At 30.1% G+C, this 24,522-nt stretch overlaps 1 protein-coding gene across 10 annotated transcripts in view; it reads left to right on the top strand.

Moving 5' to 3' along the window:
* Positions 1 to 24,522, top strand: part of LOC106683829 (2-oxoglutarate dehydrogenase complex component E1) — an 85,010-nt gene that overhangs the window by 3,714 nt on the left and 56,774 nt on the right. For all 10 annotated transcript variants that reach the window (XR_010843648.1, XM_014425540.3, XM_014425545.3 and 7 more), the window contains exons 2-3: positions 2,665 to 2,916; positions 3,333 to 3,542. Coding sequence is in view for 9 of the 10 variants with exons in the window: in XM_014425540.3 (XP_014281026.1) it covers positions 2,668 to 2,916; positions 3,333 to 3,542 (459 nt within the window). In the remaining variant the exon portion in view is untranslated. The remainder of the gene's footprint in view (positions 1 to 2,664; positions 2,917 to 3,332; positions 3,543 to 24,522) is intronic.

Here is a 24,522-nt window from a genome sequence, read left to right as displayed (position 1 = left end):
AAGTATGAAATGAAAAAAACAAGTAGTGCTTATGGACTAAGCAGGATCTTTAGGATTTTCCTTTACGTTGCCAGGAGATCCATTTAAGGGATTTCGAGAAGGTTCAGGTTTCTGATCTGTAGGTAAGCATTGGCCTTGGGCTATTGGGTCCTCAATGGAGGACTTGAGTAAAAAAAAAAAAAAAAAAAAAAGCATTGGCCTGATTAGTGTATTATACAATCTTTTTGAATGAATGTAAAATAATTTTATTCTGGGAAAAATGTCCCCTAAGAATAAATCATGATTACATGTTAGGATTAAATGCCTGGGAAAAATCTAGAACATTTCAGCATGCAGGTTACAATTACTTTGAAACATTAGGTTAAATTACAAGTTATAATGGCAATCAATATATGCATATATTGATCACGTACCACAATCACAATACATATATACATTGATCACGTAGATGCAGAGCTTTGGTTATGTAGTAAGTGAAGGAATAGGTGTTGTTTAAAGGAAAGAATGGGTGAGGTTTGGTGAATGGAAATGGGAAGAGAATTCCAGAAGGAGGTTGCACATATGATGAAGGATTTGCTGAAGGAGAGAGTTCTATGGGAAAGCATATATAAATCGATCGCTTGGGGTTGGGTGTTTAATGAATGGATGGATGAACGAAGAATGAAGAGATTAAGGATATATTATATATATATATATAGGATATATATATACAAGGAGGTATTGCCTTTGGAGGTTGGATAGAGCCACTTCAACACGGTATACCAACAGGAGATATGAGAGCGCCTGGGAAACCGGAAGATGAATCTTACGGAGCAATTCATGAGTCTTCAGTCTCAATGATAAGACAAGCATATAGCCCTCTGTACATCAAGCAACCATAGTCAAAGTGGGGGAAAATAAGAGAGGATACCAGGAGCTGATCGGTATTCTGAGAAATGGAATTGTTTAAGTAAAGTTATGAATTTGCGTGTGATCAGGAAATGAATGGCCTTAATTTTTCTAGTATTCAATCTTAACGCCCAAGCACTAATGCTATCTATGCCTTGTATCTTTTGGATGGCCTCAAATATTTTGGAGAGATGAAAGGATAGGTAAATTCAGAGATCGTCAACATATAAGTGGAATTGTGAGTGGTGAATGGAATTAGGGAGATCGTTAATGTAAATGGAGAAAAGTGTTGGTGAAAGTGAGGCCTCCCAAAGAGCTCCTGGTGTCAGAGGAAGGGGATTGGTTCGGAATAATGACTGTTTAGGAACGATGGGACCAGAAAGAGAGGACCTACTTTAGGACACTATTTGATATGTTGAGGTTTTGTGAGGGAAAATAAAAAAGAACTGGCATTGAAATTTGATGGTTGTCATTGGAGGATTGGAGGTCTTGGGATATTTTAAATAAAGTGGATTGTGTGGAATGTTGGGAGTGAAAACCGGATTAGAAAGAGTTAAGGAGAGTTTTTTCTTGAGAAAATAATTAAGTTGGGAGTGGATTAATCTTTCAAGTGGTTTGGACAAATTATAATGGATACTGGCCAAAAGTTGGCCACTGAAAAAGGAGAAGGTACTTAGTTCAGTGGTCAGACCAAGACTTTCTTCCAGGCTTTGGGAATAATGGTATTTTAAAGGGAGAAGTTTTATATGTGTAGAAGGACCAAAAGAATAATGGAGAGACAATCTTGTTTTTGTGGCTCTCGATATGAAGCTACTTTTCACATGTTGATGTAGTCCAAAATAGCTTTTACTGGCTTATGCTATCTAACTCCTTGTCTCATCTGAAACCTCATTACTTACTTCACTGACCCCAGATTTACAAAATGATCAACTCATTCAAATGAGTCAGGACCAATCTTGACATAATCTTTGACTTCTAACTTGATCACCTGTTATATATTTGTTTTTATGTGTGTTTACAGTGAGTCCTAACTTTCTAGTTGCATCATTGACTGCAAGAAAGGCTTCTGTTGTAATTCGCATCAAGCAAGCTGATGTGCCTACTTAGTGTATCATGTCAGTTGCTTTGTATATGGATGATTTTATACCAACACTAACGCTTGAGACTCAGTTTGTTACTGATTAAATTATACTGAATTGGTTAATTAGCCATAAAATTTGGTTCTATCGCAAAAAGGTTCGGGAATAATTACTAACAAGAATAAGGGAATTTGTTTTGAAAAGGGGACTATTCCAATTTTTATTGATTGAAGTAGAACTTCATTTATTATTTTATCAAAGGAGATTGTGTATCAGAACCCTGTGTTTTTTATTGCATTTTTTAATATCTGACTTTTTTATTATATATCCTCACTAAAGTGTAGTGCTAAATTTTTATTAATTACAAATCATTGACACAGGTTTTAATCTTGGGTCCTTTTAGGATTTGTTAAGATTACTGATGAGCTACTTGAATGAAGTAGTTGATGACTGATTGCAATACTTAGTAAATGCAGAATACTTAAGCTAAACTTATGAGGCATTTTATGTAATTGATTACCTCATCATTATTTTATGGATTCATGGTTTATTGAGCTTCTTTTTTAATATTAATACTAGTATTTAAAATCTTTTTAGTGTGAAATATTATATATAATATGGTTTATTTTCCTTGGATGTTTATGGTTTGACTGTCAATTATTTTATTGATTCATTTTAATAAATTTAAATGATACAGGAAATGCATCGAGCTCGACAGGTTGTAAACGGCTTAGTTCCATTCCTCCCACGTGCTGCAGGAAATAAGAGGTTCGCTGTATGGCTTCGCCAGACCTCCACTAGCAGCTCAAATACTAACAAATCAAGTGGACCCAGGCAGTATGCCACTGCTTCTGCTGTGAAAGAAGAACCCTTCCTCAATGGATCATCATCCAACTACATCGAGGATATGTATGCCGCTTGGCAGCGAGACCCTAACAGCGTTCACGCAGTAAGTAATAACATTATAAAGTTATATTCTAAAGATAAATTTAAAGAAAAGCAAAACAATAATTAATCCATTGTATGTTCTATTTCCTTTGACTGTAATCTTTACTATTTTTGTCTGATATCACACACCTGAATTTAGTTATTTTTATATAATTTTGAGCTTATATTTATACTTTTATTAGTTGACTCTGCTCACTGTACCTCTTGTAATAATAAATATTGAATGATAGATTTAATCGTGAATGAATTACGTTATATCATGTATATTATTATATTAATCATGTTATATTAGTTTTAATTATGGAAATAGTTTTATGCTTTACTTTACTTTTTTGATCAGTCACTGTAAATATAATTTTAAACTTATTTTTTATTTTATGTTTCAATTAACAATTTCTTTCTAAATTTCCAATGTAGTCATGGGATGCATTCTTTCGTGCCAGCGCTGCAGGGGCACCTCCTGGTGCAGCTTATGCCAGACCCCCTAGTCTTGCTACACCAGAACGAAATACTGTGCCTATCACAGCTCTTGGTCCTTATCTTGGAGGTGGCGTTGCTAATGCTCAAGTTTCAGAAAAAGTTATTGACGATCATCTTGCAGTTCAAGCTATTATTAGGAGCTATCAGGTGAGATTATATTCCTGTAATTGATCGAAATTTACCCATAATATTGCATGAATAATTCAAATTTCTATAATTTTCTTTTTATTTATTATTATAATTTTTTTCTTTGAAAAGGGATCTAAAGTTATTTGTGTCAGACAAGTTTATCTTTCATAAAATACTAAATTTAATTCCTCAAACATTGTCATAGAAATAAGTTAATATTTAATATTATCCTATTTTTTGAAATATAATGTATTTTGGTTGTGTGAATGTTTTAAAAAAAAAATAAAATTAAGTTAATTAAGGAATAATATCCAGTGGTTTGTTTATTGGTTAGTTTTTCTTTTATTAGATTCTATTGGTTGCTTTTTTTGCTTTGAAATATCCCTTGTTGGACATTTCATAGAAGTTCAATGACTTTGAATATTCGTCTGATAATTAAATATTTTTAATATCATGAGATTTTATTGATATGTTTCTTTGTGATTAGTGTTAGTAAGAGTATGAAAGTTATCTTGTTTAAAAATGAGTGTTCACAGTAAGATTATTAAAAATTATATTGTCTTATGCATGTTACTATTTTTTTGTTGTGATAGATTGCATGGAATTTGATCTTTATATTTTTAATTTCTTCAGTCTTTTTATCAGTATAACTGCTGACATAAACCTTATTTCTTTTTTTCATTCAAGTTTGACAAAAGTATGTAGAGTAGAAGTATATTAAAATGATAGAAGTGTTTAGAGTAGATGTATGTTAATCATATCAGTTTGGTGTATATATTATGCCTATTTTAATTATCAATTAGGTGTACATTACTATATTATAAGATTTCCTTCTATATTCATTATATTATTCTATTCAAGGATTTCTTTCAGTTTATATAGCAAAAAAAATCTTCATAAATTATTTGATAAATCAGATTAATAAATTACATGAAACTAAGTATAAAATATAGTAAATCTCTGAAAATTTCCCTGTATTGTTTTTTTATTGAGTTCCAAATTTTACAGTAAAGCTTAGTAGTCATAAAGCTATTAGTTTAATTAATATAGATTTCTTTATTAATTAATTTTTAATAAAAGAGTAGAATTACAAATTTAGAAAGGCTAATATTTAATCAAGAACATGTATGGAATGGACTTAAAATTAGGCCATATAAATTTGATTTTAATCATATTGTTCTTTGACTATTATTATTAATATATTTTAAGATAGAAACTTGCTAAGTATTGAATAAAATCTTAAAATTAATAAATACACATGTTGCTGCATATGCTGAAAAATACATGATGCTGCACCTAATTTTGTTCTGAATGTCATGAAATCTTTCCAGACTGAAGGGAATTTTATTTCAAATAGAAGATGGTAGGAATCGCTCCGTTTTAACAGACAAAATAAACTTAAGATTGTTTCATTAAGAATTTATTTGTACAAATTATTTGTCATTAATCATGGGAAGAATTATAAACTATAAGAATATGTTACTGGTCAGTGTTATTCTCTTAAAATATATATACCTTTCTTATACATATGAAAAAGATATTACAATTATGTATAGGAAATAGAAAAGTTTTATTATTGCAATACTTTACGAAGGTTATATGTTTTATTCCCGATTTAAGTAAAAGAAAAACTCGGCGTTTTGAGGAGCAGTGTTACCAACCTATAGTTGGTTGGCTATCAGAGCTGTTAGTATTTCTGTTCCTGTTTTGTTTTGTTAGTGTTGATTTAATTTTTATCATTTTTGTTTTGTCTATTAAAAAATATCCTCTCTTGCTGAATCACGTACTATCGCTCGTTACAAACGTATACTTATTCTAATCATTCTCTGATGGTATTCTAATTCTCTAATCAATTCAAGAATGCGATCCCGTTGAACTTTCTCTTTCTTCTTTGTCGGATTTATTTAAATAAAATGGTAGCAATAGATATTGAAGTTTTTGAATTTATTGACAGTTTTAAGATTTCATGGTAGTGACTAATGAAGAAGTGAAATATTGTTAATTTCTAAAGAATAGATTTTGTGCGGCATAGTTCGCTTTCAGCCTAACCTTCAGCTAGGTCGAACTAAATCCTTGGATTTACTGTAAGGTTGTTTTTATCAGAGGTCTTCATCTTTTTTTTTATGCGAGGCCGTTTTAGTCCTAGTCACCTAAAAGGGTTTTTGCTTAAATATTTTTGATATTCCATTAAAAAGTTTTAAGTCTTTCTAAAGCACTATGTATGAAATGTTAATGTGCACCTTAATCTCAGTTTATGCAAGGGAAAAGTATTTTTGTTAGGTTAGAGAAAGGATGGAGTTGGTACATTATTATTATTATTATTAACATCTAATATTCTGTTAAGTTGTACATATGTTTTCACTATCTGTTTTAAGATTTTATTTATTCAATTTTTTTTAAAGGCTTTAGCGATCATTATTATACAAACATATATGTTTGAAATCAAATGAGCACTGTAAAGGATTTTCCAAACAAAAAAAAATTGTGCTTCCTTTTCTTTAAGCTCGAGCTGTATCTGTCTCATATGTAATTATTGTTTGACTGTGGGTATGAAGTGTAAAATTTCATATTCTTTATTGAGTGTCAGTTTCAGCGATATTTTAAGTTTTTAATGTATATGGTATTGATATCATATCTGCTAAAAGCGATTTATCTTCTAAATTAAATGATTTCTGGAATCAAAGTGTTACTTAAATTAGAGGTTTCCCGGAAACCTAACCATCTGTAGGAATGGGATTATTCCTAATTATTTTCCTGAAAAACAAACATAAGTAATCGTGATTTATTTTATGGTACCGTTTCAGTGCGTAAAATTATATATTTATAACAAGGGAATTGATTTTTAGCTGGTTTAAATTTTAGATTATCTAAATTCTAATTATTAATGTGGCATTTTAGGCCGTACCATGCTTAAAATCCTAGGAAATATTCTTTTCTGTAACTTAACAAAGTCCCGCAACGTAGATCGCCGTCAATTCCGGTTTTGCATGAGAGTGGGGTTCTGCTCAATGATACATCAATTATTTTCCGCGCAGTATATCTTAGATTATGCAACATGTTGTATGGTATAATTAAGTTCTATAAATATCTGATGCTTGTTGTTGTTTTTAATTTTTAAATAAATCTCATCTTTCACACTGTCCTCTTGTGCGTATTACAGTAGCATCCATTCTGTAGAAAATCGATTGCTCGAAGTAATTCAATGTTATTGTTGAGTTGAGGGATGGAAATCTTTCCAGAGCAAAATTTAATGCACCTTCTGTGGGCGACGGTAGTAGAGGTTCAACCGAAAGGAAAAATTTTGAAGCCTGAAAACGTGATATTTATTGATCAGCATTATTTTGAATAGGTATGAAGCCTTTTACTTTTCCCTTTTCCACACAGCCATTTTCTGTAGTATCTATACATTTTTATTTTTAATTGTTTTATAAAACTGTCCATTAACATTTAAATTTTCGACACTACTCACTGTCACTGGGTAACACTTGTCACTCTCAATTAAATTCTCATTTTGCGATATGAACCCTTGTACACCTCCGCTTTTTAAATTAATACATAATCCTACCGTACATTTTTATTTTTTTTTGAGGGGGGGAATGTAATCTTACTTTTTAATATCTTACTATATGATGCATTACTATAAATGAGTTATATAGTGATCTGATCTTCTGTCACAACCCGATGGAAGGCAAGCATTATTTCAGGTCAGACAATATTGATCTCCATTCTTTCAGTAAACAAGTTGACACCAGTTTATGATGGGAGTGTTCCTCTTTCGAGATTATTTAAAATTGTAAAAGAACAAGACATTAAACAAAAAGGTTTGATCTATGTAAGTTAAAGTCTGGGTAGGGCTTAGAATATAATTGTAATTAATTGGCGCTTTAAAACGACGAGTAAACGTGTTGCATAGTTTCGGCTATCTCTTAGTCCAGTTACTCTTATTACGTTAGTGCCAAATCGTTCCTTAAATTTCGTTAGCCACTTGTCTTGGCAGATATGTTTGTGTATTCGTGGGAGTCTGGTAAATTTTTGGGTTGTGCTCCAACTTTTTTTTTTAATGGATTAAAATTGTGTGTGTCAAAAACAAAGTGTTTGACAAGTGTGGGGTGCCCTTTTAGCAAGGTTAGAAACTAGTGGGTTTGAGTGGTTACGGAGTTTATAATGGAAGGATTGATATCTGGTGGTAAGGGACATTGAGGATTTTACGAAGGATTGGATGCCAGGGGAATTCCAAGGTTTAGTGGTACCCTAAAGCTCGACTCCGTATGTCCAGATAGGCCTAATTATTGTCATGTAGAATCAGTCTTTTGCAATGAATTTGAGGTTTATACCGTTTGTCCAGTAAGTGCTGTAATAGTCGAAATCGACATGCAGTTTCCTGTCTTTTCAGTGTTGTGTGAGAGTTCCAAGTTAGTCGCTTGTCCAGATGTAGTCCAAGTTAGCAGATCTGTTCGACAGGGGTATGAGCAACATTACTGAAGGATACTGTAGTTCTCAAAGTTTATTTATTTTTTTCTCAAAAAGTAAAAATAAAAACGTTATTTCATCTTCCTTACCTTCCGTCAACTACACTATTTCTTTTTTTTCTTTTTTTCAAGTCATTTAAATTAATTATTAACCAATTGAAAGGGTTAATGCTTGATTTTACTCTCAAGTTTATAACATAAAAGAAAAACTTTTTTTTTTATTGTTGGTTACTGATCGATATTTATTCACCAAATCTATTTATTTCGTATCTGTTACACGGTTTAATTCTATAAGGTATTTCTCATTCGCATATCTGAATAGCCGTCAGACAGTCTGGTGGGGACAAGGTTGAAAAGCTGTTCAATGTTACCGCGCCCCTACCAGTCATCGCCAGCCTCGTCAGATGAAGTGCACTTATATAGCTGCCATTAAAATTATATTGTAATCATGGTTATTGTATTAGATGTAACCCCCCTCCTTTTTTTTTTTTTTTTTTTTTTTTTTTTTATATATTTATCGTTTATGGAAATGTTTTTAACTAACGGTCGTCATCTTTATAAGTTTAGGCTTGTATAAACATATTTTTATATTCCAAAATAACGAATAATATAGGGTTGGAAAAATAAAAAAGGTCAAGCGGGAGAAAGTTTTGTTACAGTTGTGATTTTTGAGTCTCTGATACCGCTCTGAGGCTTGCTGGCACTTTTTTTTCCAGGAACCTTGATTTTTTAAATGGAAAAAACTCAAGACTTTGCACCTTCTTTGATATCACCTATATCTCGAAAACTATTTTTTTTTTCGAGCAAATAATTTTTTACAAAGTTAAAGTAGATAACATTTTCCACATTTTACGTCCACAAGATTTTTCTCTATGACTCCCCGCTAAACCTTAATAGCGTACTAAGGTCCGAATTTGTAAAAATGTGGCGTGAACGCGATTTAGTTTTATAATTATATAATATAGTAACTCCTCTACCAAAAAATTACAAAATAAAATATGTTTTTTAAAATTCTACTTATTAGCACCGATATTCGTTGCTGTAATCAATAATCATTCGTTTGGTAGGGAGAAATTAACCTTAGTTCACCTTATGGGAAATTGACGTTGTAGATGAATTAATGAAATTAATTAATTATCTTTGTATATCTACATCGATTTTAAATAGTTCGACATAGGGATAATCGATTTATTGCACTTTCTGATCCTTAAATAGATAGGTACTGATAAGAAGGTACTGATAGTTACACCGCAAAAAATACTCCTGGATCCATCCATACATCTTGTATATATGCTATGTATCCCAAATAAGGCCCTTGGGTCATTTATACCCCACCCCATAATCAACTGTTTAAAAAATGTAACTGTTACATCAACCATATAAGGCCACTTCCAATTAAGGACCACTTACTGGTAAAGTGTAAAGGAGTAAAAATTATTTTCGGCAATCCCCAGTTTTATATATAGTTTTTATAGAGCTATAGCTTCTAGAAAAAAAATATATTGAGTTAGCTTATAAATTAAAATTTACTATTGGAAATGGTTTTATCTTTAAATTGTCAATATAATTTAAATTTATTCAATAAGCCGCCCTCTTTCTGATTTTTCCTACAAACACTCTCAAACAGTGTTTATTAAAATTACTGGATAACATAATCCATGTAATATCCTTATAATAAAGTTCAGTTAAACTTATATAAAACGCGGGTCTTATTTTGAACTACTGTACTTAATAAAGTAGGCACCTTGAATTTTTAAAAATCCACTAAACTTTTAGAAATGGAAAGTTTAATCAATGTTAAATGGTTAAAATAAAATTCTTTGAAATATACGACTGTTTTAAGATATGTAATCAAAAATATTATTAAATATGGTTATAAAAAAAGATTAAAAAGCACCAAATAAGGTCATATGAGAAGGATACCATAAAACCCTTGTTAAAGAAATAGTAGTTTCTAATTATATAATGAACCAGGACTTTCATAGGCTGGATTGGTGTAGGTTTTTTCCATTTATATTTATATATTTATTATTTGCTTAATTTTTTAATTCCTTAAGAATTAATATAGTGCTACATATGAATCATTGTAGTTAGTGCCACATATTTTCTTTAGTTTTGTGTCGATATAACACTGCTAATCAATTGTTGCTATGTTGGAATAAAACGTGGGAACAGAAAGCTCATAGTCTCCTTGCCGGAAGCAGCTTGTGTGCTTAAAAAAAAAGAAGGAAAAAATGGACATATTAAACATTGTTATACTGAAGGTCGAGTTCCAATGGGCTTACAGTTCATTTAAATTTTCTAGCATTCTATTTAAGAACGTCTATATGAAACACTGTTCTTCCCCTAAGCCAACGTAATTCTAGCTTCTGTTACGTTTCTTTTTCAATTTTACTCGGGGCAATTATTACCCAATTATTTTATTGAGAAGAAGCCTTATCAAAGTTTTATATTGGCTAGGATTGTGTTCCTTGTGATAACCGATTGATCCCACTAATTCTTTGGCAAGTGCCTTCTGTTTACCGACCTTTATAAAACGCTATCTTTACACTAAGGTTAAATTGAGTTTTTTGTTTATTTAAATGTCTGAAGGCTTGACTCGGTCGATTTATTTTTGATTATTTATCTGAATGAAATTTGGTTCAATTTCAATTACTGGTTTTCTTTAGGGAATTTTTATATGTGCATTGATAATATATCCTTGTATTTTTATTGTGGGGTTTTTAAGGTAGAAAGGAACTCGTATTGGTTTTATTTATTTACTAGACTACTAAAGAACTACTGTTGGTCTGTACAAAAATGATTTCTACATAATTAATTTTAAACGTTTAAATTTAAAAAGGATCTTCTTGGTTTAAAAATGCTTAAGGAAAAAAATGTTGTTTTTTCTTATTCTCATTACGATGGCTCGTTCTACTTAGCTATCCAAGACGAAATTATTGGAGTGGCGATTAGTTCAGGTGGGTGTTGAACACTAATTCTAAGAAAAAAAAAATAATAAAGTTTAATTTTATTTAAAAGAATATTTTTGTTGCATAATGATCGTTAAAACGTAGAAAAATAATTATGAAAAGAAACATTAAAATTAGAAATTTCTAACCAAAACCTTTGAAGATAACCTATCTTGTAGACCTTCCATTGTAGAATAAAATATTAGTATATTAGAATATTGAAATAGCTACTACGTTTGAACAAGAAAATATATTTATGCATTTATAATATATTATAAATATATGTGTATAATATATTATAAAAATCACCTCTTTGCACAACCGTTGGTCTAGTAACAGTACTTACAAAGTACTAAGCCCTTGACCCTTCATGTGTTGTCGCGGTACAGATGTTAATTTTAATAATATATTATAATAAATAATATTAATTAATTAGTTATACAAATTAGTGGTTTAGGGTTTCTCGAGGTGGAAATAATGAATATATATTTTGTTCCTGTCAAGAACACAACAGTTAAACAAAACATAAAGCCATGATGCAATCGGGAGGGATCGGGCTGTATTGGCTCTTCCCGTTAGAATTGGATATTTCCATTTTTTTTCTCCTTTATTTATTCATAAAATTCTTTAATATTTTATTAATTATTGCTTGTAATGAGAGCATTTTATTTTTTAAAAATATATCTGTCATATCTATCTACATATGTAGTTTCAGTTTGATACGACTTTTCTGCGAGACTTTGGTGCGAGACCAGGTTATATCTTATATATTTCCGTCGAAACTTTACGCGATCAACAATACTATCCCATACTATATATTCCATAGTATATACAAGTAAAAGTAAAAATTCAGCTATAATTAATAATTTATTGTTATTAATAATTATTTATTATATACTCTTATTTTACATTAAACACCATTTCGACTGTTGTGAATTTAGTGTTGTATTTTCCATTTATTGTAGGTAAGATTTCTCTACCGCGATTTTTGAAAATACTATTGCTTGTCTTCGGGAATATTCTTCTGGCTGCGACTTGATGCGGTACTACAGCGATTTCTGTGTCTCTGGATGATAATACTGCTTTAAAAATGTTTTTTATCGCTAATATACTCTGCCATTGAAGATAATTCCGAGAAACCTTACCAAGGTTGTGAGCTAATATGTTCTATGAAATCGTTCGTGACTAGCATTTAAATTTTTTTCAATTGATACGGTCCCCCCTCCCCTTCCCCCTCATTTCACAGCAATTCAATTATTTTCATTCCCTGTAGTAAAGAAAAAATAAATAAGGTTGGCAGTATGAATACATGAATAAAGAGCTCAGAATTATGGAATCAAATGTTTGTCAAGGATATGTTTCATTTTTATCTCTGCAGTGACTCACACAATTTCAGATTTCACTATTTGATGTACGAGACATATTGAAAGGTTATAGCAAACTCTTTTACTTTCGAATGTATATTTAAATTTAGTTTTATTATTATAAGTTATAGCTCTGAAATAATAATTTAGGTAGAGACTATCTGACATTTCTCTGCTTCGTCATCAACTATTTTGGTCTAGACATTTGGATATGTCAGTCGAATTTCAAGGCGGCTTTGTGGCGTTTAAGGAATGTAGGTCATCCCTTTCGTTAAGATTGGAATGAGTTCTTAAAAATAACTGGCGATGGGCTATCAAATCATTATATATATAACGTTATATAGATTTTAAAATATATGTATATATATTTTAATTTTAACCATTATCAGTAAAAATACAACGTTGATAATACGAAGATAATAATTTTGACACCATAAATAATGGAATACAGAGATGTTTTCATAAACCTTTTGTGCTTGCGACTGCTTTGATTGAAAACCCAAAGAAAAAGTTGTGAAAATCATTTAGGCTCATTACTACTCCAAGGATTATAAAATAGTGATAATTTTTTTATTTATAGATTTCTGTTTTATTTATTCATTTATTTTTTCTGGGTAATAGTTAGTTATATAAATACTTCAAACATTTTTATTTTTTATTAATTTCATATTAATAATAGATTCTTCGTTAACGAAGTATCGGACCGGCCGTCCATCTTCAGCCATTTTTTCTAAACTTTATCACATAGCTTTATTCAATAACCTATTAATTATTTTCTCGCATATAATTTATTAATAGTCACAATTCTTTTTTTTTTGTTCTTGCGGTTTGTATTTCTTTTTTATGTTTTTTACATTCATGTTTTTAAACTATCTTAAGAATTGTGTTATCTGTTTGTACATAGAAATATACAGTAGATGTGTAAAATAGGATTCTAGCAGAAAATATATATAATTATTAAGAAAGTGCTTGTTTTGTGTAGCTATTATTTTAAGTTCCTGGCATACGCAGGATTGTAGTTATGAAATTCTATTTCAAAACTAATTAATCGTTTGAACCTATTTTTTTATTATTAAAATCGTCCTTAAAAATAATTAAGTGAATACATGCAAAAACATTTCTTAATACAATTTTAGACTGTAGGAGTAAATTGGACGAGATTCCTATAAAAAATTAATATTGCCACTTCTCAAAATTGACGCCCCAGCACCTCACATATTTTCAAATTGAACAGTGGAATTTCAGAAATTTTGCATTATATCGAGCCATCCCTTAGAATGGAGCGCAGCTCCAGTAAAAGGGCAAAAATCAACAAATTGAATATATATACTGTATTGTGCATATGTTTATATTTTGTAATTATTTTATGAATAAAGGGGATGTGAAACAATAATATCAAAATTGAAGGTTTTTTTTTTTGCCAAATAAAAATTCTAAAAAAGTTCATTATATTTAAATCTTTTCTTGTTAAATAGTTGTTACAGATCGGCGTTTTTCAATAAAAATTCAACTTGCCTCTATAAGATGCTCCCATTATTAATTTTTAAATAATAATTTTCTAGAGGTGGGTGTATTTATTTTTGAAAGAAAACTTCCCAATGAATGATGTGTAAGTTAAATATTGGATTTATTATTATAAAATATAATTATTTATATTAAAAACTGAATGAAGGTAAATGCTAAGACGTTGTTGCTAGGTGAAGATGGACATAGGTATTATTATCTAATTTCTTATAATTAGTCTTGTTTGCATTTTGTTGTTTAGAATTGACTTGTTAGCTTATGAAACCCTTGACTAGGAGAGATAAAGAAGGATGATGAAACCTTGACTTTCACTTGTCTCAGACCTGTTGTTGCTACCTACAAAACCGGCGACGTTTTCATCATTCTGATTTGTGTTCTGTTTAGTTTTCGGTCAAGCTTTTAATTTTTCTGATTAATCCTCGTAGTATGGGGATTATTTACAGTCTTGTTAAATATTTATATAATATTTCATGATTTTTTTTCTTTAATATTTAAAGGAAAATCAGTGTCATTTTACACGTTATCTGATAAGTATTTTGAAAAAATGAATGAATGAATAAAACAGTACCAGCTTTTTCCTTCTCGTTCTTGTGTCGTTAAGTGCCGCCTATTTTGTGATAATATTTTTACTCCACCTCCTCTCCAAAGAAATTGTCCTTGGGTTTTTCCAACTCCATATAAAAACCTGACTCATTAGATATACACAGTGTCTGCCATACCTACAAAATATGATAAGTCAGAGAGATCTGGTACAGTGGCTGCATCACCCAACTATCACTTACTAATCTTCTTATATATCCATGTTTTGTATAAATGATAACGTGGGCTCGCCGTTAAAGCTTTTGTTTGAACAAAAAAAAAAAATCTAAAACCAGAGAAAGCAAAAATTATAAACGAATTTTTTTTATTTTTCTGTTTCTATAAAAAATCCTATTTTAGGCTTTCTGGAGGTGGTTATAAGAAACCGAAATTTAAAATTTTAAAGAATTCAATGGTATAATTAAAGATCCTAAAAGCCTTGACTTTTTCCGTTTAAATTGAATATTTCTATTTTTCCTTCTTTCTCCATTATTTATTCATACATTTCTATAATATTTTGTATTTATACATTGTTTATTATTGCTAACAATGAGGACTAGTTATTTGTTTATATAAACAAAATAATAGTTACTTTAGGGGGAAAATATTTTTGAAATTTGGTACTCAAGCTCTGTTAGGCTATCTCAATGAGAATGAGACCTATCTGCTATTAAAGAGGACTTAATAACTATTGATTTTAATTCAATACAATAACTCAATATAACTATTGAGTCTAATCAAAATCGTTCGAGTCTTTTCGGAAAAAGTTTGAAAAAAAAATCAATTCTATAAACTAGCATTTTTGGTTAGCCGTTTTAACGAAAACGTTACTATCACGTCCCTTGTATATATATCTACACAAGCAAGACTGACCACGCAAACACATACACACAAAAAAACCTAAGTTAAAGATTTTTGGAAGCTAGTGCACTCGTGCAAATTAATTTCTCGAATAAAATCATTATTTCCATTGTTCCACTGTTGTAAATCAACACACAAAGAAATATCTTTTTCCTTTATTGCCTCATAATAAAAAAGGACTAGGAAGATCGATTTGATAAGTATAAGATTATTTGGATCGCCTTCCGGCTCGAATAATGGAATAACTGTGTTTAATAAATAATAAAAAATGTGTTTTTACACATACCTCTATTGAACATATTAATTTGAATTACTGGTCAACTCTAAGTGACTAGGGCAAGCGTTACTTGGAGAACTCAAAACTTGGGATAATTCATAGGGATTGAAGAGAGGATAAAAACACACATGAAATATAAATAATAGTAATAATAATAATGATGATGATGAGTATTATTAGGTTTGTAAAGGGTAACCAATGTTTTTGTTATGGCTTTTGAAGTTGTTGAATTTCAATATTAAACTTTGGTATTCTTACTATAGTCGATCGTTGTTTTTTGTGTTTAAAATTAGTCTAATTGTTGTGCTTTTGTTTATATTTTTGCTTAAATTTTATCTACATTTTCATAAATGTTGGTGTGCCCTTTGAAGTGAAATGTGGATGGGTGTATAAAGGTAACCCATGAGCCGCCTTTATCGACCAGGCCGTGACCTAGAATGGAGCAAGGTCTTCACAATTTGTTTTGCAACAGTTATTTTACTGCGACTTGTAATATTTTTTCTCTATTCACGTCCTATTACATTTGTATAAATATTTATCCTCACGCAGTATTGCGTGATCTGCACCCGGTAAATATAATTAAGATGATGTCATTGCGGTTATTGAAATGGGCGTGTAAAGTTGTCGAGATGCATAGCGAAAGGAAAGAATAACTAAAGCTGGTAATCAATAGACCTTAGCTTTCTATGGTTTGACCGAAACGTGGATGGGAGGATTTTATAAGGTTCAAGTGTGATGATTTGGGTTTTGAAGGTACTTAAAATTTGGCACATTTTGAGCTAGACACCTTTTGCTTACGTCTGATTGTTTTAGTCAGACATTTTCTGGAAATGACATATATTTATTTTCATATTGAAACAAATCGGAACTAGGTCGAAAAATATTAGACATGTGTCAGAGGGTTCCTGCCAATGCCCTATGAGCCGAGACAACAATTTTTTATATAATTTTAGATTTTCCTCTGCACCTATTAAATGGTTATTATATACCAATGTATTCGTTTAATTGTCCAGAATAAAAAAAAAAAAATTGTTTTTACTTTTAATCCATAAAACATTATAAAAACCAAAACACACTTCTTGTTAAGTAGGTCAACAAAATTTTTTAAAGCCAAAATCAAGTCAGTTTTGGTTTTAGCTTCTTTTGAAATCCTTCAACTTTATAATTAAAACAATAGATATTATAGTTTGGTAGCCTTAAATGTTTGATAAGAAAATATATATAAAAAAAATATCTGATTCATTTTAAATTGTTAAATAGGTCCCTTATAATATTATCAAATTAGGGATTTCATTGGTGGATTCCGTGATTAGGATTTGTGTTGAATATTTTTTATTGTTTTTGAACATTATTTGTTTTTTATTAATATAAATTTATGAGTAGTTATTCGTTTTTGATGTATTTAAGTTTATTGATTAATTAATTTAAGTTTCCCAAGTGTACCCTTTTGTGATTTTTTTTCCGATAATGACTAAGCATTAATATAAGTAAATTATATTAGCTAGGATATTTTATTACGCATAGCTTGTATTGACTCTTTTTCTTTAAACTATAGCGTAGGGAAACTTGAACTAAGTTAGTTGTTACAAAGAACGAATAGCAGTTGGTTCAGTTCCTAAGAACTTAATCATTCTAACCTTCGTGCTAGGTATTCATTTCTTACAGAGCTGTTGCGTGTATTGTATATTCAGAGGTGTTTGCAACGTTGAGAAACTAATTAATGTTTTTCTATTGTTCACTTGAATGATTCTATTTATTTGGTTCAATATTTGATGAATTAAGAGCCAGTTAATTTTAAATTATTTTATTATGTTATTTAATCTAAGGATTTATGTTACTATTCAAGTATTGATTAATTATCCATTAATTCCTAACATCATTTAAAAATGTATTGAAATATTCAAAAATACTCTTACAAATTTAATAAATTAAGTATTACAAATGTTTCGAAAAAAAAATATTTTGTAAAAATTTGTGTGATTTTTGTTTTCCTGTTTTTAGTCTAGGAGACCGATTTATATAAAACCCAACCAACTACACTTAATTTAGAAAAAAAATTCTTGTGGTCCTTAACTCTTAATGAGTAATTAATTTATTTTAAAAGGTGACGAAGTAGAAATTTGTATTTAAAAAAAAAAACAACAGTAAAACCAATTAAAGAACATTAAATTCTGCGTCGAATGAGCACTGTAACTTCTTGTTTCGGTCAAGTGGTGTTGTCATAAATCACTTGCCCAGATGGGTCTTGGGCTGTTTACATTTCGCTGGTCTGAAATGTTTTATTAATGAATTAGCTAGTTAGTGTCAGCTGCTGCCATAAAAGAGTTTCCGTGTTAAGTGTGTTATAAATTAATTTTTAGACTTAGTTGTAGTTCCATGATTGGTGGGCTTGGGCATTGGGCTCCTGTATTAATTGGTCAACCGGTAAAGTACTGCTAACTAAAAATAACAAGATTAAAATTACTGTTATAAATAACAAGATGTTTTCTACTTACAATTTCTGGTTCGTTGTATTTTTCTTTAATAACGTTTATTATTATGATCAACGGACTGAGACCAGCGTATTACAAGCTTGAACAGAGACTTCTCTCTATCCAGAATACTGAAATCCCGTAAAGTCTCTAAAAATATGAAACTAACGGTGTACAATGTCATGATATTGCAAGCTCTGATATACAGCTGTAAAGCCTGGGCTCTAACTCGTACTCTAGAAAGTAGAATCGAGAGAATTGAACGTCCGGACAATTACTGCGATCAAATCCTCAACACATGGAGGAGAATAACTAACTGTAGACTGCTTGCAGAGACTGGTCAATCAATATTTCATGTTATGAAGGCAAGGTTAAGATGGGTGGGACATGTGGCTCGAAGCAATCCGTCAGGACGCCTCTACACAATAATGCATTCTGCTGTAGTAGGCAAGAGACCCACGTGGAAGGCCAAAAATCAGATAGACATAATTATCCAATATTTATTTTAGAATGTATGTGAATTAGAGTTAAAATATCTACTATTAAACCTTAGGGGTACGATATTTGTATTCGAGCAATGATTTTCTGTTGACATCTTTTTCTCTACTTAACTTAGGTCACATACCCTTAATGTTAAATTGGAGAGTAGGTGGAGGGTGTTGAGATTATGGAACCTTTTTTTTTTACCGGGATGAATCTAGAACGTATATTGAAATTCCTTAGTTTAAATAAAAAAGCATATTGTTATTTTTTCTCTCTTTGTGTTTAACTTCAATTTTAAGAGATCTATTTTCGTGTCAATTTATTAGGTAAGATTCTGCATTAAAATTCTATTCGTAATTATTTTCAGACTTGTATGTAATTTTGAGTAATGTTAGCACATGAAACAAAAAAAACAGATTTCACATGACCAATCCTGTTCATATTATATTTTTATTTTAATGAACCATTAAACCAAATAGAGAGTGTTTCGAATTACTATAAGAAATTTTATATCTCTTGTTCAGCTAAACATAAAAGATATCAGGATATATATAATGTTTCTTTGAAGCAGCTTTGGATAAATCAGTTTTATAATAAACCGTCTGGCGTAGTTTTACAACATAACCATAAAGCATTGAATTTTATTGTTTTCAATAATAAAAATAAATACTAATAAATTGTACAAAACTCTTGCCATGGAGTAATCATTAAAGACTTTATTATAAAGTAAGAAAAAAGGCTGTATTTTTCATCTGAACTAAATCCGTTGAAGATTTACCTACTTTATTAGCAGTTACGTAAATGATATTTGTTAGGTTTTGAAATTTTTCAATTTCAAATTTCTTTTTATTTTAACATCGAAGACGTCTGAAATGTTATTGTGAGGCAGGAAAAGGATTTGTTCAGCCTTATGAGTTAGTTTGTTATTAAATTTTTAAAAAATACAGTAAAATATTTTTTTTAAACTCGAGACTCATTAATTACTCTCGCTTAAAAGCTTATTGAAATAAAATTATAATCTGAACTCATTTGCAACAGTGATTAAAATTGCATGTATGTGCGTTTAAATGGCTGTTGTTCGGTAAGAATTTCACAGACATGATAGCTATTGAGCCCTAGAGAACAATAGGATACCTCCTGCAATTTCGTGTACCGTTAGCTAACCTTAGTTCTATTTAAGGTTGTTATGTCTAGGTTACAATGGTAGGAATTCAGAGCTTGGAGCAGGAATGTTTTCACGTTATTCTCAGTTTAGAAAATGATAATGGTTCATTTGACACCATACCTTAAGACCAATTTCTTAGGAAACAAGATTTAATTTCTTCATTTTTTCTTTTGATAAACATGAGCTAAAATATTTGTTGTTCAGTGGTTTCCGAAAAGAAGTTAAAAGTATAAAATTCGATTTTTATACTCGTCAGTCTATGAATAAAATGTTAAAATTAATTCTAATGAATAAACAATAAAGCCAAACTGTTCTGAAAGTGATTAAATTATAAGATAAATTTTCATTACTTTAAATCATATTATTTTTTGTTTAAAATACTTTTTATTTATTGATAGATATTACAATCTGCCACACAGTTGTGGGCAATAGGTAAAAGTGATGAATGATCACATTCATACAAAAATAAAAATAAATAAATGAAAAAAAAAAAGTCTCTTAAAATATATACAAACAAAAGGATAAATAAAATGAACATAATCAAACTATGTGTATGAAAAAATAAATAAATAAAATAAAACAATGATAACATAATATAATCTCTAGTCACACTTATATATAATATTTACACAATCGACCTGAAGATCCCTGAGCCCACTCTATCCCCCACGTGTGAGGGGTAGAGCAGAGCTCAAAAGATCCCAGCGCATCTTTCTCGCTGCATCCTGGTAGTGAGCCAGTGGAGGCTGAGCAAGTGCGCTAAAGCCGAAATCATATTATTAATAATTTAATTTTTTTTTCAATTTTAAATATCTTACTTCATTAGTTTACAATATCCGCGTGTATTTCAAAACAATACAATCAAAATCAATCTCTTCAATGTTACAAATTAGATTCCTTTTAGCTTATTTAGTATCTGATATTTTTTATTTAAATGCATAATTTCAATTTCCTCAATGATGACGACGTCTGGATGAATAAATGCATTTATTATAATGATGCATTCTCTCGGGAAATTCAATTCTAAAACGATTTTGTTCTTTTTTCAATTTATTGCTCTGTTTGTTTGCACGTAAATCGGCAAAAGACATACAAAATTTGTTTTGCGGTTTTGAACGATCCTCTCCTTCCGGACGTGTCCGGTCAAAGTAGTGCCATATTTGAATTTGTCCTGAAATTTAATTTTTCATCAGAATCCTAAAAAAAATAATTATGCAATCCCATTTGGAGTGGGAATTAACTAGAGAAATTTAGAAAATTAACGATACCCTCAAATGACCAATGACTTCTGACAGCTAAGTAAGACGGAAGAATGAAGGGCTTGAGGCGGAGTGGGGATTTATGTTAAAAACAATAGCACTGAAGTTTTAAATAACAAGCTTATTCTAAGGAGACCTTTCCATAGTTACCTGTAACTACTGATTACTATTCCAAGAACTTTCTTTACTTGTTTTTTTTTTTTAATTCGTATCTTCACATTGTAGTCATTGCGTTGCTTAACTAAAATCTGTCAATTTCAAACTATAAATTAAATAAGGAAACAAATAATAAAATGAAATCATATTGGCATACACACGCCTATTTGTATATAACATGTGGAATCTAGTTTAAGTCTTAAATTGTATGCATAATGTAACTCAAAAGTGTACAACGTGCTGTTTTGTGCAGAGAAAACTTATTAATGCGCATAATTTTAGAAAAATTTCAAAATGTTCAATTATTTGAAAAAAAAAATTAGCGTTATTTGAATGTCTTCCATGATTCGAATTTGGGAGTTAGGGGACAAAATATAAAATTGCACCAAAATCCGGTCACTTAGCAAAAATCGTAGAGGTTAGGATGGTAAACATGTCTCCCTGTCCTAAATACAGCATGAATGAGTGTTTGATTTTATTTCTTATTAATTTATATTTACTTATCAAAATGGCAAGAAAAATTAATAATAATAACAAACAACAACTAAAAATAAGTTGTTTTCTTCGAAATTTAACTGTTGTGGAAATTTAAATTTTTTATTCATTCTTTAAGAAATTATAAAGTACCGATGATTGTTTCATAAACAATACGTTTTTATTTTCTCATTATGAACAATTAAAATTGTTAAACCATTGTCAGAACAGAACTGTGTACAGTTCTCATTCTCCTATACTTTTACCTTCCCATACTTGTTTTTAAACTTATCTTTCTAGTTGTATAACATTTAATTAGGAATATTTTCTATTTGACAGCCAACCTAGCGATCACAATCTGAATTTAATTTATCATAATTTTCTATCCTATGATTTTTATTTATTAAAACAAAAATCAACCAATACATATACAAATCTCGTTAAATATGAACGAATCGCAGGTTAACCAGCTATCATTTTAAACAGGTCTGCTGATTTTGCTAATTGAACTTATTTTTATGTCATCGAGGCTGTTTGAAGAAATTGGGTTTATTTTCGTCTTTTGTCCATTTCAAGGAAAAAAGAACCTCTGTATGAACAATTTTATTTAAATACAGATTTAGTTAAATCATTTTTAGATAAAGGCATTATTACTAAGCCCTATAAAGACGACATCTTTTTACGGGACCTCTGCTGATAATTGGGGATTCATGATGTGTTAGTTGTAAAAAGTTTTAACATGCTAAATGTTATAAGCATAGGATGTGAGCAGCCCAATTTAATGTCCATGTTCTATGTTAAATAGAGAGCAGCTCCTGGCGGATTTTCTCTGCAACTTGGTAACATTCCCGAATTTCATTAATTTTATCAATTACTTTATTAGAGTTTTAAAAATGTCCAAAACAAAAACAGCTCATGCCGAACATAAACTAGGAGCAATTAACCAATCCAAACAACAGACAAAATGGTGTCGACTGGTCTATTGCATGACGCCATTCTCTATTTAGCAGACCTATTAACAGGCTCAACCTTATTAAATGTTATATCATTTTAACATACTAAAAGAAGGAAATATTTCTCCTTTTAACTCAACTTATTTCATTTATCACACATTAACATGCTAAACTAAAGATCATGAATACCCCTAATTTCTCAAAAGGCTTCTTCAATAAAGTTCATTCAACCTGAAAATAACCGAGTAGCCTCCTGAGCTAAGCTGTAGTCTTTTATAATATGAATTTTATGTGACTGAGTAAGATTGACCGCCATATATCTCGCTCTACGCCAAAATATTATTAATATATTCTGCCAATTGATTCGGTTTGTCTTCCTTTATAATAACTTTGAACTAAGAACTTAACTTAATGAAATAATTTCCCTTCAATAATGTGGCGCAATTATTTTTTCATATTAAAAACTTTTTCTAAACATAAATACATTGAATAATTTTTAAATAATTGGAAGATCGCTGATTGATCGTATATAATAATAAAAGAATGATGATCCGGGTGCAGACAAAGAAAAATTCAAATAGTCGTAATGCTTTTTATTACATAATATATAATAATGAATAGTTTTTTTATTATTATCTTTATTGGAATTTACAACTGTACATAACTATACATTTAGTAAATTTGATGTATGTTATTATGGAGTGATACGCCTGGCGTGTAGAGAAACTACCCATTGGTAGCACTCTGATGAAGTTTTACATTAACAGGACTCGTGGCCATCTTCTTTTCAGTCGCCTCGGAGGAGGATTGTCAGGAATGGAAGAGGAAGTAAGGTTAGAAACTAGTGGGTTTGGAAGGTTAGGGAGTTTAATAAATAGTATTACGACTATTTCAGTTTTCCTTTGACCTCACCCAGATCATCTTCCTTTAACTTAGTTGAGCTCAAGTTTGTAAAATATAATTCTACAGTTCTTTACCTTAACAGTCTGTTTATTTTACACGTTCACTTAAAAATACAACACTTTTTTCAATACCCTTGAATTCAATGGCTGATAAGTCATGACTAATAATTTTGAAGTACAAAAAGAAAGTTAAAAATGTTATTTAAAAAAAAAAAAAAAATGAAAACCCAGTTTCAGTACATTGTATTTTTTTTTTTTTTTTTTTTTCCGTAGAAACTGAAGATATCTAATTTAATGACGAATTTACACTACATTATTAATGTTTTAGCTAAGGATTTTTATCTTACATCAAAATACCTTTAATACGTAAACGACTTGTAACACATTTTAAATGTTTGAGTTGTAAACAAGGACAAACGTGGTGTAATGGTTATTGTGAGAAGTATACATTAGATAATGGGTGTTAAATTTTGTTTTGCATTCATGCCAGGCGATAAATACTGCAAAATTTTCACTATTTAAAATCTCATTTAGGTTTTTGCCTTTTCCAATTATATTTTCATAGATCATACTTTTTTTTTTTTTAATCGGCTTTATGTTCTTGTTGATATTTCAGTATGTAAATGAATCTAAAATTAAATTACATTTTTTGCGAAATATATTTTTATTAACTTTTTAAAATTTAATTATTCATCTTTTTTTGCTACTGAAGGTCCCTAATTCCCTAATCTTTGTATTCATACAGACCTGAAAAACAAAATGCTTTACATTTATATAAAAAAAATTTATATTAGTTGAAAATGGTTGCTGACAGATATAAGGAATGACTAATCTATCTGATCTCTAAGTTATGAATTTATCATGAATTATCGTTCACACATTTTCTTGGTGTGTAAAAGTCGCTGGATTGTGTGATCAGTTCGATCCTCACACTCAGGTTAAAATAGGTTTGTTACCTATAGGATAACCCTCTCCTCTCGTATGTCAGAGTATATACCTAGTTTGTACCTGTATGTACCTACCAAAGTAGGTAGTTAACCAAAAATTTTGTGATTAAGCAGATGAAAGTACTTTATTAAAGACTTTTGTCATTTCATAGCATATTTTGGG

Source organism: Halyomorpha halys, unplaced genomic scaffold, assembly GCF_000696795.3.
Source record: "Halyomorpha halys isolate HHAL.00 unplaced genomic scaffold, Hhal_1.1 Scaffold519.1, whole genome shotgun sequence".
In the NCBI taxonomy this organism is placed as follows: domain Eukaryota; kingdom Metazoa; phylum Arthropoda; class Insecta; order Hemiptera; family Pentatomidae; genus Halyomorpha; species Halyomorpha halys.
The sequence above is the reverse complement of the archived record's forward strand: the minus strand, read 5'-3'. Positions and strand labels throughout refer to the sequence as shown.